General features: G+C 36.2%; 1 protein-coding gene across 1 annotated transcript; it reads right to left on the reverse strand.

The window, feature by feature from the left end:
- Positions 1-870: 870 nt before the first annotated feature.
- Positions 871-12,655, reverse strand: c1galt1a (core 1 synthase, glycoprotein-N-acetylgalactosamine 3-beta-galactosyltransferase 1a). The gene is made up of 4 exons (XM_034059173.3): positions 12,148-12,655; positions 10,664-10,896; positions 3,050-3,714; positions 871-1,572 (listed from the first exon to the last, which is right to left on the reverse strand). The coding sequence occupies exons 1-4, from the start codon at positions 12,177-12,179 to the stop codon at positions 1,438-1,440; spliced, it is 1,065 nt and encodes a 354-aa protein (XP_033915064.1). The 5' UTR covers positions 12,180-12,655; the 3' UTR covers positions 871-1,437.
- Between the last annotated feature and the right edge of the window lie 7,520 nt (positions 12,656-20,175).

A 20,175-nucleotide genomic window follows, 5' to 3' on the forward strand; every position in this document is an offset into this window, starting at 1 on the left:
CTTGAATTTTTGGAAGTTGCTGCCATTGTTCAGACATGTGCAATAATTCGTAGTTGGAATCAATGCCGTGAATCGGAGAGGCAGGCAGTAACTGCAAGTACAGTATTTTGTAATCTTCAACCCAACTCTTCTGACTTCTGATTCAACGCATTGACTGAACTAAATCACATGCTCAGTAATGTCACGAACACACAGGCACAGCCCCTCCCCACTTCCATTGAAAATAAATTTGAGAACCCCTGTTTTATAACATCTTCAGAATTACTAAAAAGTAGCTCATGTATTCTCTCTATCAGTATCAATGTATAATTAGAATAAAGAAAGATGCCCAATGCTGATTAATAACACAATTCATATGGAACAATAAAGAATCACGTGACACAAGTCTTTCAATTCTCTCATTATCTCTGCTGCTTACACTGTACAAGATATATCTGTCGTAATATCCCATTTGCAATACTGGTACCTAAATAATGTACAATCAACGTGAGTGATGGTAAGTAAATATCCAACTTTACAGTCTATGCTGAAAAAGGGGTTCCGATTATCGGTCCTCCATATGTCAATATGGTGTGTGGTCACCACAAACAATAGGCCTTCTCTGATTTTCCCTTTATTGTTTGGTGCAGACAGTGTAGATTAGGTGTAGTTTGTGTAGCTCAAGAGATGTCCTGCTAACAAGGATTTATAGTGGACATATATACTTCCTGAGAATTAAAAAGAAAAAAACTAACCACATTACAAAACAAAAATACAAAACTCCTCCATGATAACCAGTAAGCTAAATGCTATATTAACCCTCGTGAATTTCAATTTCTTACTCAAAAGCCGTTAAGAAGACTATAGTGATATTACTCATGATTACAGCCATACATTTATGGTCACCTTGGTGGTGCCTGTTTAACTCAAATTGTAAACACACACAAATCATTTTAGGATTGCATTATAACACACATCTCAAAGCCTGATATACATAATGAAGGGTGCAAAGGTAGAATACAGTTTTTTAGTCCCTCCATTTAATTGCATTGGTATTTCCTTTAAAAGTAAAAACATATGATCCCTCATCTGCACTTATTTAAACTGCTGATAAACGCCTTCTGAAAATGGTAACATTCAGATTCCAGTTTTAAATGTGACAAAAATTACATTCTGAGGTTATTTTGTCACACACCCTCAAATACAGCATTGTAAACATTATTATCCTTGACAACAAGAGACTGCATATAGAGGACACAATATATAAATGACAACATTGTATTTAGGACATAGTTTATACCTCAATTAACAATCCTCCCACCAGCACCTCCTTCCCTACCCCTTTAAATAACTAAAACATACAAACAGCAGTGCATTGCATCCATTGATTTCAAAATCATTTGAGTTCTTCTAATTAATCCCATATTTCCTTTTATCGATTCTGTATCTTCTTTTTTATTACTCTGTATCTGTATTGTATCTGTACTTGTACCCATAGGCCCGCAAATGATGAACTAAGTATTCCAACTCATACATGTGGATTGAATCAACATAGTGGAATGATATTGCGAGATCAGAACAACATCCTGGACCCTGGAAGAAAAAACAAACAATTACCAGACTGGAGCAAACATTTATTCTCTTAAACAAGCAAGGCTTCTATACTTGAGCAAATTTGGTGACACACACAAGCACCTAATGTAATCAGTTTCCGGATCCTTGTGGATTAAATCATCAGCTCTATTTTATGATGGCCCAATAAAATATGGTATTTTGCATCTTTCTCTCTTGCTGTTTCTGCTTAGAGATAATCATTTACCAGGTGTACTCATCAGTATGCCTTTTCAACCACTGAAGTAAGGTAGTTTCAGAAATACCACTGGTAATGTGCAACTATAATATTGTATCTACCCCCACTGCAACAGAGTCATTACATGGAAAATCTCTAACGAAAATAGGGAACAGAAATTACAGATGCACACCCCTAGTTGTCATTTTCCAAGCCTCCTAACTTTAGAAATTCCACTTTTTAAAGCGGGCTCAGTGGTTGACATGTTTATTGTTTTAGAATATTTTTGTGAATAATTAAATCCCCTAGATCATTGTTTTATTACTAAGCAGCATTCGATAATTCTGCTTCAACCAAGCTTGATTTTTCACTTCACTTAGTTTCACAAAACTGAATTATGCATCAGTGACTATTAGATGAAAGCAACTAACCCTAACTGCCAAAACACTCCCCTTAAATCCTGACAGACAAAAAAAGATAGCTTTTCCTTTGTAATCGTTCTGAATTCAATTTAACAAGGTATAAGGGCATTTAGTATCAGTGAATCATACTGTACACAAGTTGGAATGTGTATTATTTGTACGTGTAACATAGAAAGATAGAGACAGCATCAATATACTCCAGATTACAATACTATCAATCACTGTGCTAAAAAAGTTATATATATATATATATATATATATATATATATATATATATATATATATATATATATATATATATACATATACAGTACTGTGCAAAAGTTTTAGGCAGGTGTGAAAAAATGCTGTAAAGTAAGAATACTTTCAAAAATAGACATGTTAATAGTTTATATTTATCAATTAACAAAATGCAAAGTGAGTGAACAGAAGAAAAATCTACATCAAATCAATATTTGGTGTGACCACCCTTTGCCTTCAAAACAGCATTTGTTTTTTTTACATTACTTGTTCTTTCTAGGAATGTGTGTGGCAGTGTGGCAGAGTGAAAGCTCTGCCGAAGCACGCACATGGTGTGTGTGTATTGGCTGGCAGGGAGGGAGTTAAAATCCTCCCTGCAAACAAACGTGGGAATGTGGCCGAAGCCGACAATTGAATAAATTGGGTCAAACCTTCTAGTGAGCTTTCTAATACAGTACAGTAATTCTGAAATTATGATACCAGTACTTATTTAGTCTGGAATTCTACAATTAGAATAAAGAAAGATGCCTAATGCTAGTTAATAACACAATTTATATGGAAGAATAAATAATAATGTGGCACACTATACAACTCACTAAAGACACAACTGTTAACCTACCTCTTCAGTGGGATAGAAGTTATAGCTCCAGTACCAGAAAGTTTTGGCCCCATAGGATTTAACCAGGTGCGATTCTGGTATAAAGGGGTGAAAGGATTCTCTTTTATTTTTATCCCTGGCGTCTCCGGCTGTTACATTCATAGCCTCCAAACACCTTCCCAATGCCAGATCTTCAACAGAAGTAAAATGAGTGCATTGTTTTGTTTTGAAACCCTCAATAAACCTCCTCAGTGCTTCTTTGCTTAGCACATATCCAGCTCCTCCACTCATATACCCCTGTTTTGAAAACGGTTTGAAGCGACGTCCGAAGTATAGTGGTTGGTCTGGTTTATATTTTGACAGCAGCATGCGCAGATTTTCTAGGACAACAAAAGTGTCATCATCTGCTTTCAAGAACCAGTCAGCTTCGTCAAAGTAATGCTCATAAACGTAGTGAAAGGCTTTGATAGTTTTCCAGTAGAGTTGGTCCCTGCCCTCTTTAACATCTAGCCCCACAGCATTGAGTTCCTTGTCCTCTATTGAGCTCATATAGAGTACTTTGTTGCAGTGCTTGGTCCAAGTGGCATTCACATGCTTGGCTTTAGTTTTCAGGTTCTGTGGTCCAGTCATCACCCAACACAAGACTCGAACCTTCTTATAAAGATCCTCTGCAACCGTTTTGTCTTCTGTCAAATAATAAAAAATATATATATAAAATTCAATAAGCATAAGTTTAAAAAATTCTCAGATTTTGAAAAAATTCAGTCCTTTATAATATCAATTCAAAAGAACATACCATTATCTATGTTAAAAAAAAGTACCCTTTATGAATACTTTCACAGGGTTTCATGATGAATCATGAAGAAACCTGAGTCAAAATAATAATAATAAAAAAGTAAATCGGTCATAAAGCATTGATAAATTTCAAGGCTACACTGTTGCAGTATATACAGGGCCCTTCAAAATATAATCTGTACTGCTGGTCATATTGTATACACTTAAAAACCACATCTGTTTTTTTTTTTTTTTTTTCTTTTTTTAACTATTTATTCAAATTATGGTCTAAATAATTCAATAAGCATAAGTTAAAAAATGCACCAATTTTAAATGTCACTTCAAAAGAGATGATAACCGAAGGCTTAATAATGAGTTAAATAAGAAAATGACAATATAAGCATTGTAACACAAATTAAAGCGATTCTGTACCATCAGTCAATCAGCTTCCAGCTCTAGCGTGCTTCTATCAGACAGTAGAGATGCCCGCTGTAACATCACGGCAGTAACTGTGAATCAAACTCAAAATCAATCTGCGCAAGTGCCAGCTTTTCATTTTGACTTGAAAAATGAAAGCTCAGTTCACATCTATGGGACAGCAGATACTAAACCAAAAAAAAACAATTGGTCAAAATGTATTATCCACCAAAACCAGCCAATCAAGTCTTTAAACCAACGAAAGCAACCAGTCCTGTACCCGCAACTGCCGAATCAGCCAATCACAATCTGTCAGCTCAGCATATTTCAACAGCAACAAACCGAGACAATTTAATAATATTGCTCCATTCAGATATCAGGCACTGTCTACATTAACTAAAAGCAACTATTTCAAGTAAAAAGTTATTTGTTATGTAATCCTTATAAACATTTTCGGGACTATTTTTACTAAAACTGTTCTTAGCAGAAGGGTACCCAACGAATCATTACAAAGGTCAAGGTAAATTAGGTTTTAAAGTGTTTTTTTTTCTGAAAGAAAATAATGAGAAAAATTATTTTTTTAATAGTGATAGTGCCCTCTCAACGAAGGCTCTACCATGTGATAATTGGCTTGGGACGCATAACTCCAGTTGCACTCCGCTACCACACGATGCAGCCTTCAAAGACGTGTCACAAGTGACCCTAAAACCCATCTCTGTTGTACAAGGTGGTATAGGAGGCTGGGTGGTCCAGTGGTTAAAGAAAAGGGCTTGTAACCAGGAGGTCCCCGGTTCAAATCCCACCTAAGCCACTGACTCAGTGTGACCCTGAGCAAGTCACTTAACCTCCTTGTGCTCCGTCTTTCGGGTGAGACGTAGTTGTAAGTGACTCTGCAGCTGATGTATAGTTCACACACCCTAGTCTCTGTAAGTTGCCTTGGATAAAGGCGTCTGCTAAAATAAAAAAATAATAATAACAAGGTGCTAGCTTTGATACTTGAATGTATTTGTATTTGCTTGTGATTGTAAGTCGCCCTGGATAAGGGCGTCTGCTAAGAAATAAATAATAATAATAATAATAATAATAGCTCCTTTTGAATGGAAGGGTTATGCTGCAGAAGTATGCGGCTCCTCAAAAGAACCAACTTCATTTCGTGGGGGGTTCCCCACTAATGATGTAGATGATAATGAGGCTGGGGAACCCATTGATATGAAAAAGTGAATTCTGGCCAACTCAGATATTTTGGATGGAAGGAATACCTAATAAAATAGCTCTCTGTGATCAAACTGAAATGCATGAACATAAGTTATCAGTTCAGAATCATTGCTCCCTGTGGGAGACTTTGAACAAGGGAAAAGGCAGGCACATACCCAGCTTAAAGTGTGGATGTCAGAAGTGTAGAACTGGGCTGCCACAAGCAGAACCAAAACATGCCCTGCCTGCACTCATATGGTAAAGCATTGCAAAATCATGTTTGAATGCAATGCTGTACAAGGTTTATCATTTTCTCATTTGAATGTTGAACCACACAATGTGAAGAGAATTGAATGTATGGGGTGTAAAGTAGATCGCCCAGTTAAGTGGGCTCATCTGTTGAAAATTAGAATGCTAAGATGGGAGCCTGGTTAGCAGGGTTCCAGCCTTTTGCAGATATCAGGTGTTTAAAACTGTTGCCCACACTTGTGATGCTCAGTGCTGGATATACCAGACCCTGTAGTGACGTTTACAGACCCACTGAGAGCAGAACTGGACAAAGACTTTCAATTGTGCTAGTAGCAGTCTGATATCCTGGATGCAAACTGAACACTGTGATAAGAAGACCATTGTTAAAAGTAACTGTCCAGGGCAATAATATTATAATGTTGTAAAACTCTGTACTGGTTTAGAAACTGTTAAAACAAGCATAAATCTGTGTTAGCCTATATGAAAAGATTCAACAAGAATACTGACCTAATGTAATAACCCTGATGGTGCCCCTTGGAATGTGCTTGTAGCTAAAGTCCCTCATCCGCAGAAACAGCTTAACCCCTCACTTGTACTTCATATCTAAGAATGTACCAAGATCTTCTTTGTACCAGAAGGATGTGTTTTAGTAAGCAAAGCATGACTCACTGACAGAACAGGTTATTTAACTCTGGGACACTTTGTTTTTATAATCCTTATAATAACAATTTCTGTTCCGGTTCTTCTCCGAACTGAACTGGAATTTCCGGCTCCTCTCCAAGTTATCAATTACGTATCTACACTCTATAAGCACTAAGGAGAACATTGTTGTCATCGGTATGCACATTTTACAGTAAGACAACAATAATCTAACATGTACACACATGCAACTTCATACTTCTTGAAAAATATAACAATGAAAATGAAACACTGAACAATTAAATCATGAATCTTTAAATGATTGAGAAAACAACTAAATAAATTAGTTATACAATAAACACTGCTTTTTTCTCAAGTCAACGGTACAATGTCTTAACCCTTAATATCCAGGAATATAACTGGGAAACCTCCGATTATTAACAAAAAGCTTCACTTGTCACACATACTTTTACAGCTTGTTTTCTGTGTACATAACTTTATAAGTTAATAACAGTACCTGTTTATTTTGAGCGAATACAAGACTGATCACGTAACGTGGATCTAGCATGTAGCCGACCACAAGGTGGAAGCCTGAATTGAAGGCAAATATAGTGCTATTTGATTCGCTGGCTGCTCCAAAAAAGCAAGCTAAATCTGTAATGTTGAATTTCATTAGGTGTCTGTGATGTAATGCTTTGTCGTTGACCACAAAGGTGTAAGACCATGGGAAGAGCACTCTTTTCAAATGATTGTATGTTTGAAAACAATGGAAAGAAACAGAGAGAACAGGCTGAAAGGGAACGAAAATAACGTTATTAACCGATAAATAAAATCTTGAATATCGTTTTTGTTCAAGAACATAATAAATTAATTTAGTTTAGTTTGTTGTTTCTGATCCATGAAAAATGTCGTTTTTTTTTTTCGTTTATCGTTCCGGTTCTGTTTCGAATACCTACCTACCTTCGTTTGGTAAAACAGACTCCGCTGGTCCACCTACTAGAGATCTTCCTGCGAAGCCGACTGCTGGTGTTGTATTTATAGCCTTGAGTTTGGACGACTGTCCTTTCTTTGTTCTATTTTATATTTCAAGACACACCTCTAAAAAGAGGGTAAGCATAATGTTGAATTTATATCTCATCGAATTTATAAGGATAGGATTATTATATTTAGCTTTAGATAGGTTATTATATTGTATGCTTTAGGATAGTTTTGGGTGCTTTTAGACTGAGTAAAAATATGCATTGTAACCATATGGCTTTATAGTATTAATGCTGTTAGTTTGCAAAAGACACCAGACTGCCTGCATTATCTACAAGCTAGGATTTGACGCTGCTCTACGATCACTCAATCCATTTAAGCGTTAATAAACCAAAGTAGTAAATATATACTCTGATTTGTTAAACTGTGAATAAATTGAGTCTGTGTGATTATTCTTGATTGAAGGTTGTCTGGGTATGTGAAAATCTGTAAGCCAGTACACAAACTATCCACTGTAGGAGTTTAAAATGATCTTTTGGTCCTCCTGTAGCCTCCCCTGGTTCTCTCAGACTGGGTTCACACTTGCAATTTAAGGCGGCCCAGGGACGCCATTTCTCAAATGTGAACGCTCTGTCACAGACGGTTCTAGTACTTCCCTTTTGTGCTATAAGTCATTAGATCCTTTTGCATTGATGGCCTCAGTTGCAAGGGTGTGCGGTTCTTTGTTGGACCCAGATTCAGTTAAAATGTGTTTGCCCACTGACGATGGGAATGAGAATGTAGAGATGGGAGCCCAACTAACAAGATTTAAGTTTTTGCAGGTATGAGGCTTTTAAAGACTGTCACCCACAACTGTGAGCAGAAACTGACTCACTGAGAGCAGAAACTGACCCAAGACTGTCACAGCTACTGGAAGCAGGCTGATCTTTGGGATACAAATTGAACAGCAAAAAATATTGTAATGACTGGAATGTGTTTTAGAAAATATTTTTAGCAGGTCTGTCGTGGTGTTCGCAGAACCAGTCCGAGCTGAGCCTGGCGCAGAGTTCGTATCCTGTTGGGAAAGTGCTGAGTTATTAGACATGAATTGGATGATTTGAACTAACCTGTATTGATTGAAATAATATGATATACTCTTTGTCAATAATTATAATAATACTGTATATGTTCCTTTCAAAAAGATCTGTATGCTCAGTAGAAAACAATGGATAGATGTTGTTTGCAGTCTATGAAAGCATCTGCTGGAAGGAGTCAAACTTGGCAGGCTCTTATCATAAGGCCTTGTTAACATATTCCAGTTTTATGAGAAAAAGTGGCTTATTTTGTTACTTTACTTTCATTACTTCATGTCTCATATTAATCAACACCAAAAAATTGGCAAAAGGTTAGGATGTCTTAAAACCTGCTTCAACTGAATTTTGTATGAACAGAGAAAGGGGTCAGACTTAATTCAGTAAAATAATATTACCATTTCTAGGAGCAACTGTTATTCTGAAGTAACTGAATTAGAAATACATGTTGTAAAATAATTTAAAGTTAAACAATTACACAAATAACATTATTATTGTTGAAAGAACATATGACAGTTAAAAACGAAAAGTTCAATACTAACTGACACTGTCATAATATTGTAATAATTGTACTGTGTTTTAAAGAATATAAAACCAGCATAAATAATACAGCAGCAAATTATGAAGAGGTTACAATGATTTGAACTAACAAAACTGAACAAGTGTTAATGTTGGGAAAAAAGCTTGTCACTTAAGTCACTTAACCTCTTGTGCTCCGTCTTTCGGGTGAGACGTAATTGTAAGTGACTCTGCAGCTGATGCATAGTTCACACACCCTAGTCTCTGTAAGTCGCCTTGGATAAAGGCGTCTGCTAAATAAACAAATAAATAAATAATAATGACAATGATAATAACAACAAGTAAATAATAGAATACTTTAATGATCGTGTTTGTAATCAAAGACAGTATTCATACAGGTTAAACAAATACGTATAAATGAGATGAAACATGTGTAATGTATTTAATGTTGTGTCTTTCCTTAGGAGGGAGCAGTAGTTCTATTAGGTGGTGTAACAGAGCAGGGGGGGGGGGGGGGGGGCACACACATGTATTTGTTAATTGAAATTATTGTAAATTTGAGCCAGCTGCCCACAATTGTTACTGTGGGGCATATAAGCCTCAAAGTTTGATGAATTTGAGACTGCTGAGTAGAAGGAAGCAGGAAGGTGTGTGCCCTGCTACTGAGCAGTCAAACAAAAGGTACTGTATGTACGATCGTGTTAACCGTGTGTTTTGTTTTTTGTTGGGCAAACAGCTTAGCTGCCCTGGGCTAGACAGGGCTGTTACTGTTTTTAGTTAGTGCTAGAAAAGAGCTAGGTTTTTGTTTGTTTATTTTCATTTTTTGTATTATTAAAAGTGTGCATAAGCGCTAAACTCCATATCTGTGTGCTGGGTCTCAGTTTTTAAAGGACAAACGAATGTGAGTGAGAGCTGCTTTCTCACAGTTGTCAGTCGTGAGCTTGTCTTGTGAATGTCAGTCATTTGTACGTACAACCTGATAGTCATTTGCAATCCGAGTGAAGTATCTGTTACAAAAATAAATATTTATACCTGTCGAAAAACTGTTTTGAGAGAATAATGTGATTGTGGGTGGGGTTAAGCTTGGACCGTCACCCTGTTACACACCATAACATTGCCAAAATAGTCAATAATATATATGTTTGTCTTAATATATACCATAAAATTGCTACTGTGCTGCATTGAAAAAAAAAGATATATTAATAAGAAACATTCTGAGTGCAGGCTATCATCCCATAAAAAAACAAGCAATTTGCAACATTTTAAGGCCTGCTTTTCAGTCACATATGTGAACACGCAAGAGGCGCCTTAAACCGCAAATGTGAACGGGGTTGCAGACCAAAATATTCGGCGGCCCTGGGCCACTGTGAACAGGGTGTTAGAAAATAAAAGAAGTGCTCAAACATGACAGGCGGGCATTATTCCCTAACTGGAATACAGTACTTAAAATTCATAAAAAGAGGCCAATTTGTTGTGTTTTTTTTTTTAAAGGATAACATGAATTGCCATCACTTAAATACAAAATATACCACATAAAAAAAAAACGCATTAGGTAAAATACACATTTACAATAAATTATAGTAATACAGTACATATAATACAGGATTTATTGCAATTATTTTGTTAGCTCTGTCATTTAATTAACTGTGAAATGATAATATTACAGTTATTTACATTACAAAATGTGCTTCATTGCCTCATCATAAGCCAGATAGTGTGTTTTAAATTTAATAACGGAAGACTATTTTTGACCCAATAAAATACATTTTAAAAAATTATAATACAAAAAAAGTACCTGCATAATGCCCATGGTCAGCATTGAAGTTCATTTGTCCCTGCAGCACTTGACTGTCAGAATCATCTGGAAGGTGTCCATGAGGATCATTCGGTATCATACTGTAATGTTCTTGCCTTTTCTCCTCAAACACAATACGTAATAAGAAACTGCTTAAACCAAAGCCAATTCCTAGTCCAAAGGCAAAAACTAACAATGACTGAAGAGAGCACTGCCAGAGGGAAAGAAATGTTCTAAAGAAACATAAAATAAACAATATGTTAGTAAAAAAAATATCATGTGCCATGACTGGAAATACACAATGAGACCCTGTAGCAGCATCATCATGAAGCATTTCACCATCACCATGGACCATGCCCATCATAAACAAGGACATTGTAATATTAATACTTTTACCCATATTCAGATTATGTCTATGAATTTCCAATAGTGTGTTAAACATTTTTAGTTTTATGGGAAATCAGTCCAGAGGGGTTCAAAATATTCAAAGATTTGAATTGGCTTGATGGGCAGATGCTGCAATTTAAAACCCACAAGTGTTACTCCAGTCACTGGACTAATATTCAAGTACTCCAATGCTCAAAATATGTCATGCTCGAGTTTTGAAAATAAAACAAAGCAATCATATCAGTGACATTTTTCACACACCAGGACTATATATAAAAAACATATCTAGATGACTTCACTAATATTAAAAGATTTATCACAATGACCTACAACTACTATATGTGCATGTAAAAATGTAAATTTGAAAAACAGTCTGATGTCAGCCCTATAGATTCTTATACCTCGTTTCCATAGTCAAGCCAACTCGAGTACACGCCATAATTTTTTTTCTTCCAGAAATAGACTTACTAGGTTTGATAAAAGTGCATTTGTTATTTTAGAACCGTGAGCTACAACAGCGATATATTATTTTAACGTCCTACTGGCTTAAGAAATAACTTTTCAATGATTTTGGAAGCTTGTGTTCTTGCTGATAAACTACAGAAAGTGGGAACGTATCCTAACAAATGGTTAATTATAGTTTGCATTATTATAGTTTGCATTAATTTTACCCTTGTTTGTAAATAACCAACAAATAAAAAACAAATCTGAACGTCCTGTAGAACCACCCAGTATTCCGTGGTGATTATACATACATTGTATTGATTACTAACGTAACGTGGAAATATAATACAGTAGTATACGGTGTATATTCTGTTAAAATTAAACAATTATTTTAAATTCCATTTGAGCTAGAGAGCCAAGCAGTGTGAAGTACCAAACAAAACTTCAGCTATGGGTTTTATTTCTTTCAGTCCCCGCAACACTCACAGTCTTGCTTGAGGCTTCACAACAGAGTAGCTAAAAATTACAATACAATAATTTCCGGGTAACTACGCTAGACTTAACTATCCAAGAGCTGTACTATACGACTGTTGAAACCCCATTTACAAACGTTATTATTATTATTATTATTATTATAATAAGTAATTTCCTACCTTTTACTTTTCCACTTCTGTAGGGGTATCATTGTTAAAACTGTACAACAAGCCGAGAATCCTCAAAGCAGAGAAACTTTAATATATACTGCAGCCTGTTCGTCAAACAAGGAAATGTCCAAAGTCTTTCTTTACATCCGACAGGGGTGTTCAATCACGGTCGTGGAGGGCCACTCCTACAGGTTTAACAGGTACAGTGAGATCGTAAACTACTTAGGAGGTTTAACTGGTTGAATGAAACAATTCAGAACAGGGTGGAGCAAAGACCAGGAGAGAAACACCCCTGGGTTAAATAATTACACCACTCCTCCGACCGGACTTTTGTTGTTATCTACCACTGACGTCACGTACAGTATTGTGTCAGTAGATTAGAGTATCCGCTCAGCTGTAACACAAGCGAGGCGGCGTGATCAAAAGAAACACACAGGCACGCTTTTCAGTCCAACATAATACGCCAATAATGTCCTGCTGCAGCACAAGCGGCCAATCGTGATGGTTGCCAGATGAGCCAGCTGGAGTCCAAACTGTTCCGTTTGTTGCGCCAAGTGTCTCCATCACAATTAATAAAGTAATAATGTGCACGTTATTGTACAACGTACTGATTTGATATTTTAATTGTTTTACATTATTACTTTTTGAAGAGCAGAGAACATTGTACTGCAAAGTGGTTCAATACTACTGTAGCGGAGCACAATACTGTTTCCATTTACCAAAGTGTGTAATCGTGTGCTGAAGAAGCAAAAATAGATCTAGAATTTTGTTTTTCTATGAAGCAGGGGCGTAGTTAGAAATGGAAACTTCGGTGGGCCCCAAGTTCGGGTGGACGGGCAAGCACCAAAGGTCTGACGTCACAGGAAATAGTTTACATTATAAACATAATTTAAATCAATTAAAACTGTGAATACATCAAATATCTCCCCGGGGTTTGAGCAGAGCAAAGCAGCCAAGACTGAAAATGTATGGTGCCGAGTGAAGCAAGGCAAACATTTTTTGCAGTTTATAACAGTAGTTGTACGTACAAACACATATGCATACATACAACCTACAGAAACAGACAATAAAACACTGTGCACAATAACTGCAAAAGCCGTTTCATTTGACAAAAAAAGTGCAAACAGAAACTAAAAAAAATCCCCAAACAAAAAAGCTGTATTGCTTTTTTTCTTCGCTGTATTGTAATCTATTAGCTATATTGTAATAACTTGTTACCTATATAGGTCGCCCTGCATAAGGGCGTCTGTCAAACAAATTAAAAATCATGCTAAGCTCCTACTGCCTTCAAACCAAAACTAAAATCTTAGCTGTGCTGAGAATACCCTGCTAAAAATTTATGCTTTCGTTTTCACTGCATTTTTGCGCTAATACTGCGTTGGCTGCAAAAAACGTAACAAGCTGCGAACAATATATATATATTTTTTAAAACAGCCTTGAGTGGCAAATTCAGTAACATTTTTCAAGTTTTGTAAACGTTGTAAAATTTGAAAAGGAACGTGCATATTTTGATGGCTTTAAAATAAATCTTACAGGAGAAAAGTTAACGGCAAACCTTAAAGACAAAACCCAAGTTTTTGTATTTCTTTACATTTCTAATACTACGTAGAAATAATTATGAAGTTTTAAAACCACCGACACTTTCAAAGTATTAATAAATTGTAACATCATACATGGCACTGACTCGCTAGGTCACTGTAGTATGACTCGAGCACCAATCATGAAGTCGGTATTGGTTAGACCGCGTTGCCATATTAACCAAATTCACGGCGCTGATAAAAGTATGAATTCACAGTGTGAAATACTGTAAGGCAAATAAAATGGTTTTTTTTTCACGGTAAATTGCAAGAAGCTGAAAGCAACTTTTAATTTTTGCTTACGAAACGCCAATGCCCGCCATTGCTACAGTACACATTCCAAACACACACTAATTAATTGTTCAGTTCCCAAAATATTTTTAAGACAGAAAACTGGCTGTAGACGGAACACTCCCAACCACTATATCTCCCATGAAAACCATTACAAATGTTTTAAGTAGACAGAAAAATAAATGTACTTACATATAGCCTATTCGCAGTGAATGGACTTTAAAAAGTAAAACAGGCAGCCTCACCAAACCAGCGAGAACACAGTATTACATTTTAAGCAAGAAATACAACGAAAGTCAGTTAGTTACTTACCATTGCCTAGTTAGTATCCTCTCGTCTCCGCTCCACGGGACAAAGCGTCGGGGCTTGCGGTATAGTCATGACACTCCAGAACATCGCACATACAGACGTGCTCAAATTTGTTGGTACCCCTCCACAAAAAACGAAGAATGCACAATTTTCTCTGAAATAACTTGAAACTGACAAAAGTAATTGGCATCCACCATTGTTTATTCCATATTTAAAAGAAATCAGACTTTGCTTTTGATTTTTTATTCAACATAATATTGTAAATAATAAAACAAATGAAAATGGCATGGACAAAAATGATGGGACCGCTAACCTAATATTTTGTTGCACAACCTTTAGAGGCAATCACTGCAATCAAACGTTTTCTGTAGCTCTCAATGAGACTTCTGCACCTGTTAACAGGTAGTTTGGCCCACTCTTCCTGAGCAAACTGCTCCAGCTGTCTCAGGTTTGATGGATGCCTTCTCCAGACTGCAAGTTTCAGCTCTTTCCATAGATGTTCGATAGGATTCAGATCAGGACTCACAGAAGGCCACTTCAGAATAGTCCAATGTTTTGTTCTTATCCATTCTTGGGTGCTTTTAGCTGTGTGTTTGGGGTCATTATCCTGTTGGAGGACCCATGACCTGCTACTGAGACAGAGCTTTCTGACACTGGCCAGTATGTTTCGCTCCAGAATGACTTGATAGTCTTGAGATTTCATTGTGCCCTGCACAGATTCAAGGCACCCTGTGCCAGGCGCAGCAAAGCAGCCCCAAAACATAACCGAGCCTCCTCCATGTTTCACTTTAGGTATGGTGTTCTTTTCTTTGAAAGCTTCATTTTTTCATCTGTGAACATAGAGCTGATGTGACTTGCCAAAAAGCTCGAGTTTTGACTCATCTGTCCAAAGGACATTCTCCCAGAAGGATTGTGGCTTGTCAATATGCATTTTAGCAAATTCCAGTCTGGCTTTTTTATGTTTTTCTGTCAAAAGTGGAGTCATCCTGGGTCTTCTTCCATGGAGCCCACTTTTGCTCAAAAAGCGACGGATGGTGCGATCAGAAACTGACGTACCTTCACCTTGGAGTTCAGCTTGTATCTCTTTGGCAGTTATCCTTGGTTCTTTTTCTACCATTCGCACTATCCTTCTGTTCAATCTGGGGTCGATTTTCCTCTTGCGGCCGCGCCCAGGGAGGTTGGCTACAGTTCCATGGACCTTAAACTTCTTAATAATATTTTGCAACTGTTGTCACAGGAACATCAAGCTGCCTGGAGATGGTCTTGTAGCCTTTACCTTTACCATGCTTGTCTATTATTTTCTTTCTGATCTCCTCAGACAACTCTCTCCTTTGCTTTCTCTGGTCCATGTTCAGTGTGGTGCACACAATGATACCAAACAGCACAGTGACTACTTTTCTCCATTTAAATAGGCTCAATGACTGATTACAAGATTGGAGACATGTGTGATACTAATTAAAGAAACTAATTAGTTTGAAATATCACTATAATCCAATTATTTATTATCTTTTCTAAGGGGTACCAACAAATGTGTCCAGGCCATTTTAGAATATCTTTGTAGAATAAGCAATAATTCATCTCTTTTCACAGCTTCTTTGCTTTATTCTATGACATACCAAAGGCATGCAAGTATACATGATAAAATAGCTTTTAATTTCATCACTTTTCAGGAGGAATGAAGCATTATTTCAATGAGCTGTAAGGGTACCAACAAATTTGAGCACGTCTGTATATATATATATATATATATATATATATATATATATATATATATATATATACATTCCAAACGCCTTTATCATGTGCCTCCTGTATGGAAAAAGAGAAACGAAAGAAAAAAAGAAAAATAATAGTAAAATCAAAAACAAACAGTTTAACGTGACTGTGACTGTGACTGTAATATGTGATTTCGACTGTGCTTATACTTCATGTCACTGTGATAAGGTTAATGTTTATACATTATTACAAAGTACGTTTATTTTCCATTTTTTCTAAAGAATATGTTCTTTATAAAAACTCTTGTTTGCAGAAAACAGACTGAAGCTCATTGCTAAAATGGACAGATTATATGCAAGGAGAGGGAAGTTCAAGCCCAGAGTTAGGTAAAGGAAAAAGAAAACAAATGTTTCATCTTCTGAGATCTCTGACACTGAAGAGGTTTGTTCTTTTTGTGCCTATCAACATATTAAAAAAAAAAGTATATTTAAAAATGTAATATTAGAAAACCTTTGTTTTAATTATGAATGTTGGGCATGCCATGTTTTTTTAAGCTGCTAACTTTCTATTTCCAACCAGGAGGCACAAACTTCTAAGGCAAGGAAAAAAAAAAAAAAACACAATGGAAATTCTGGAATAACACATTTTGGGTAGTTTAAGCAAACAATGTGTTTTTTCTCTAAAGCTATTTTTGTGTTGAATCCCTGAGTTATAATATGTTACTATGTATATTGTGTCTCTTTGCATTCCTAATACTTACACTGCATGAGATGACACACTGTAAGTGCAATGTTTTAGGAGCATATGAAGGCACCCCTTGGTGAAGACTCTGAAAAAATTATTAGCGACTTAACAAAAGAAAACAGATGACTCCTTCAGGAAAATTCACAATTGTGAGAAGCAATAAGTGTTTTTTTAAAGGTACATGACATTCTTTCTGTCTAATTATGTGTAAGTAAGCTTTGCTTAATGGGATAAAAGATGACGGAAGGGATAAAGATTTGTATCAGGAGAATTAAATGTTAGCACCTGAAATTGGTTGTTCCCTAGAATTAACCCAGAATTTGATTACATTTTAGAGCATAGCTATTTTTTGGGAACAATTAACAGTTTGAAAACTTAATAAACCACTTTTTAAATTGAAGAAATACCAATTCTATTTAAGAAAGTCATACTTAAGATGTTACCTAACACCCAGTGACCTAATACTGAGATTCAAATAGACATTGCCAATACTTAAGTATGTAGTTGTATAATAATGACATTAATTATTTTAATCTTTACAGTGGTTCCAGACTTAGTTAAAACACTAGAACGGCTGCTCAGCCATGCAAATCAGCCTGAACCTCATATGGAATGTGTGCCGGCTGCTGCACCTGTTTCTGTGCTGAATGGAGTAGAGCGCACAACAGTAAGTATTGTGTGCAACCACACAGTCCTTGCTGATCTATTCTTGTCAAAGCCATCTGTGAATAGGTGCTCTTCTCAGAATTCTCAGAATGTAGTTTTTAACTACCCTTGCTTTAGAATCTGAAAAGTCCCAGAATTACTGCATCTCTTGTCCATTTTCTTTGGGTTTTTCATTTGTACTATTTATTCATATATGTCATGTCCAAAACATGTGAAGTGAAAGGCATATTTTTGTTCCCTTAGTTTATAAAGCAAGAACTTGTGACCTGTTGTGCTAAACACAAATGATCTTCTTCATGGCCTCTACACAGCTGAATTCATGACAAGACACAGCATGGTGGGGTCTAAATCTTCAGTCTTCTAGGGCAGCAGTGTGGAGTAGTGGTTAGGGCTCTGGACTCTTGACTGGAGGGTCGTGGGTTCAATCCCTGGTAGGGGACACTGCTGCTGTACCCTTGAGCAAGGTACTTTACCTAGATTGCTCCAGTAAAAACCCAACTGTATAAATGGGTAATTGTATGTAAAGAATAATGTGATATCTTGTAACAAATGTAAGTCGCCCTGGATAAGGGCGTCTGCTAAGAAATAAATAATAGTAATTATTGAAGTTTTAACATGTTCACTGAGTTGAAGAATTTCATATTAAAATATAAGAAATCAGGGCTGGATTTAGGTATCATGGGCCCCACGACCAGAACAGAACCCCCCCTTTCATTTTTTTCTCTTGGGGGCAACAATCGCTCCAATTCTCCGATCGCAGCAATCCCTAGCAGCACATTGGGCACCATTACCATTAGTATACAGTCAGCACTCACGTATCCGACCCTATAACATTTTGACTTCAGTGATGGTTAAGAGTGTAACGCTATCTGATTTTTTCAGTCTGGCCCGGTCTAACCCTTGTCCGTTTTTCAGGGAACACAAAAAAGATACAATGCCAAAAATACATAGCTGAAAGAACTGTGTTTTAAAATAAGTATGTTTCCATTTAGATGTACTGTAGTTAGTTTTGTTGGTACAGTACTATATTTTCAACAAAAGTATTTTAATTCAGAACGACGATATTCTGAAAATATCACTTGCCAAAAGAGACGACACGTGGACTATAATACAGTACATACTTTTAAATCCGGTACGTATTGTAGCAGTATGTAAAATTCCCCATTAACGACCCAACAGCAAAATTAAATCAAAATGTTACCCATGCACAGTATTCAAAATTGCAGAATACAGTGCTCGATAAGGCCCTAATGTCACAGTTCACTTGCAAATGAAAATGCTCAAAATCAGGTAAAGATCACAGATTTAAAAAAAAAATACATCACAGTATCTAAAACTGTTTAATGATTAACTGTTTTACTTTACAGTAGCTGGTCTCGTTCACTTTGTTGTTGCTGCATTTTCATCAGGTGAAACTGGACAATAAGAAAGACTGATTTGTGCATGCGAGATGAAGATAAAGTGCGTTTAATTTATTACATATATAATGGGAACTGATTTTATTTTTAATACATGGACGGTAAAATGCGACTGACGTGTATCTGGGTATCCTATATCCGAGTGGTGACTGTACAGTCACACAGTAAAGTGATCAATTTCCTTCAAGGAATGCATAGCTAGAAAAATACCTTTGAGCTCATTTTTTCATTGTCGGATAATATAATTTAATTAAGAAGTGGCCATGGTTTAACATTGCTAATTATAACTTTATTAAAGGCAGGCAGGGTGGAAATAAATAATTAAATACTTTGTGAAAGCCTGTCCTTGAGTGCGTATAGAAGAATGCAGTACTTTGCTTTCTTGTTCTCTACGTGTTTATGACTGGCAATATGATCTTTTAATGGTAATGACTTGTACATGATCAATTGAATGACAGAAAAACCTGGAGAATGGTGTCCCACCATCCTCAGAGATAATCAGATTTTTTTTTAGCTCTGTCTTTTACTGAAACACATTTTTTTTCTTCGTTGGTGCAGCCCTCCATGTTGAGTTTCTGCAGAGACACGTGAGTGAAGGCACATGATGAATTAACAACTTGAATGGGTGTAGTGCAAAAACAAAAAAAAAAACAACAAAAAAAAAATCGCACAAAACTGGAAATGCGAGGAGAAAAAAAAAATCCCCAAATGCCTAATACCGTTGTTTGCTTCGTGTCATCTTTATTTCCCATTGAAACGCATGGGTACTTAAGTTTCAAATAATTAAGCATTGTTCCAGTGGTTGTTGAATAAGTTCTGCATTATATATTTACATTGAACACACGATTCTTTAACTTTTTCGAAACAATTCCACACCTAGCTTCTTTTTTGAACGATCCGTGTAGTGTAGCTGGATTCTCCTTCTCGCACTATAGTATAATGCAATCAACCATAGAGTTATTTTCCCTCTGGCACTACGCAGCACGCAAACTAGTATTTAGTCACATTTTAAGGATGTATGTGAGACGTATTTATGTTGTTGTTTTTTACTCTAGTTTTAAACTACTTAAATATATACTAAATGTTGTAGTTTAAACTCTAACACATTTAAACTATTACATCCCTAGTCCAAGGCTTTATATATTGCAATTGTGTATGATTTTATGGCACCGTCATTTATTGCCTTAAATTTGCTAATGCCATTCTGTTTGTGTGTGTGTGTGTGTGTGTGTGTGTGTGTGTGTGTGTGTGTGTGTGTGTTCTGGGGTTAGTTGTTTACTATAGAATATTAACTACAACGAGCTAGCTGTAACAGA

The sequence above is a fragment of the Acipenser ruthenus genome, chromosome 3 (assembly GCF_902713425.1).
Source record: "Acipenser ruthenus chromosome 3, fAciRut3.2 maternal haplotype, whole genome shotgun sequence".
Classification (NCBI taxonomy): domain Eukaryota; kingdom Metazoa; phylum Chordata; class Actinopteri; order Acipenseriformes; family Acipenseridae; genus Acipenser; species Acipenser ruthenus.